This window comes from Malurus melanocephalus, unplaced genomic scaffold (genome assembly GCF_030028575.1).
Source record: "Malurus melanocephalus ecotype Western Australia unplaced genomic scaffold, MMel_1.1 scaffold_1505, whole genome shotgun sequence".
Classification (NCBI taxonomy): domain Eukaryota; kingdom Metazoa; phylum Chordata; class Aves; order Passeriformes; family Maluridae; genus Malurus; species Malurus melanocephalus.
The window spans coordinates 21,605-23,436 of NW_026624737.1; the positions used below are offsets into that span (position 1 = coordinate 21,605).

A 1,832-nucleotide genomic window follows, 5' to 3' on the forward strand; every position below is an offset into this window, starting at 1 on the left:
CCAGCAGGGCCTTGCGCAGCTTGCGCTCCTCCTGCACGAGCACGAACATCTCCTTGTGCACAGCAGCTGCCAGGTTCAGGTCCAGCTTCTCGGGGCTCGCTGCCATCTTGCAGATGAGCTCCTCGTGCGAGAACACGCAGTAGCGGCGAAGGCGCCGGTAGTGCTCAATGCACTGCCTGCCCGCGGGCAGCTGGCGAGGGGGGTCAGGGGGCTCCCCAAAACCTGGGGAACCCCCTGGACCTCCTAAACACAGCCCTAAATCCAGCCGGGGAACACAACACAAACCCCAAACCTGGGGAACCTCCTGGACCCCCTAAACACAGCCCTGAACACAGACCGCAAACCTGGGGAACCCCCTAAACACAGCCCTGAACCCAGCCAGGGAACACAACACAAAACCCCAAACCTGGGGAACCCCCTAAACACAGCCCTGAACCCAGCCAAGGAACATAACACAAACTCCCAAACCTGGGGAAACCCCTAAACACAGCCCTGAACACAGCCAGGAAACACAACAGAAACCCCCAAAACCTGGGGAACCCCCTAAACACAGCCCTGGACCCAGCCGGGAAACACAACCCAAACCCCAAACCTGGGGAACCCCTGGACCTCCTAAACACAGCCCTGAACCCAGATCCCAAACCTGGGGAACCCCCTAAACACAACACAAACCCCAAACCTGGGGATTGCCCTGGACCCCCTAAACCCAGCCATGGAAACACAATCCAAATCCCCAAAACCTGGGGAATCCCCTAAACACAGCCCTGAACCCAGCCAGGGAACACAACACAAACCCCCAAACCTGGGGAACCCCTTAAACACAGCCCTGGAACACAGCCAGGGAACACAACACAAACCCCAAACCTGGGGAACCCCTGGACTTTCTCAACACAGCCAGGGAAACACAACCCAAACCCTCAAACTTGGGGAACCCCTGGACTTTCTGAACACAGCCAAGGAAACACAACCCAAACCCTCAAACTTGGGGAACCCCCTGGACCCCAAACCCACCCAGGAAAACACAACCCAAACCCTAAAACCTGAGGAACCCCCTGTGTGCCTGAACCGGGCAGTGCTCAATGTACTGCCTGCCCACAGGCAGCTGGGGAGGGGGGTCAGGGGGCTCCCCAAAACCTGAGGCACCCCCTAAATTCAGCCCTAAACCCCAGCTGGGCTGAATCCCTAAACCCAGGGTACCACAGCCTGGAGTTCCTGGGGGTTTTCTTTGGTATTTTTTGGTTCCCCATGTTATTTTATAGCCACCACCTACAAATTTCAGTATTTCCCAAGGACATTTTTTCGCATTCTCACATTTGTTTTTTTTTTAATTCCCCCAAACATTCTATGCCCCCAGGTACATTTTAAACCTCCCCAGGTACATTTTGACCCACCCCAGGTACATTTTTGTGCCCTCCAAATACATTTTAAGCCCCCTCAAGTACATTTTGTGTCCTCCCAGTGCTCACCCAGTCAGCGGTGCAGAAGTTGACGGCCTCGGCGAAGTTGTAGCCCTGGTTGAAGCCGCTGTGGTAGGCGCGGGGGAAGGTGATGACGAACTCGCCGGCGCATTGGTTGGTCCGGACCACCTGGGAGGGGGACAGCCGAGGGGTCAGGGGGGGTGTGACAGCTCCGGGAGGGCCCAGGGGACACCCCCAACTCACGGGGACGCCGTGGGCCATGAGCGTGTTGGGGTTCATGAGGGTGACGAGCTGGTGCAGGAGGTCGGGCTGGCTCTCGAACAGCTCTGGCGTCAGCTTCTTCATCACCTCCTCCAGGTGCTCGGCCGCGAACGATGGGACCCCGTACCACGTCTTGGGCTCGCCCCTGGGGGT

The 1,832-nt window shown here is 57.7% G+C and overlaps 1 protein-coding gene across 1 annotated transcript in view; it reads right to left on the reverse strand.

Moving 5' to 3' along the window:
* The window catches only part of LOC130587074 (lysine-specific demethylase 5C-like), a 20,283-nt gene that overhangs the window by 12,120 nt on the left and 6,331 nt on the right, over window positions 1–1,832 (reverse strand). The window contains exons 7-9 of the mRNA XM_057388029.1: window positions 1,662–1,826; window positions 1,467–1,586; window positions 6–190 (exon numbers count right to left, since the gene is read on the reverse strand). Coding sequence (XP_057244012.1) covers window positions 6–190; window positions 1,467–1,586; window positions 1,662–1,826 — 470 coding nt within the window. The remainder of the gene's footprint in view (window positions 1–5; window positions 191–1,466; window positions 1,587–1,661; window positions 1,827–1,832) is intronic.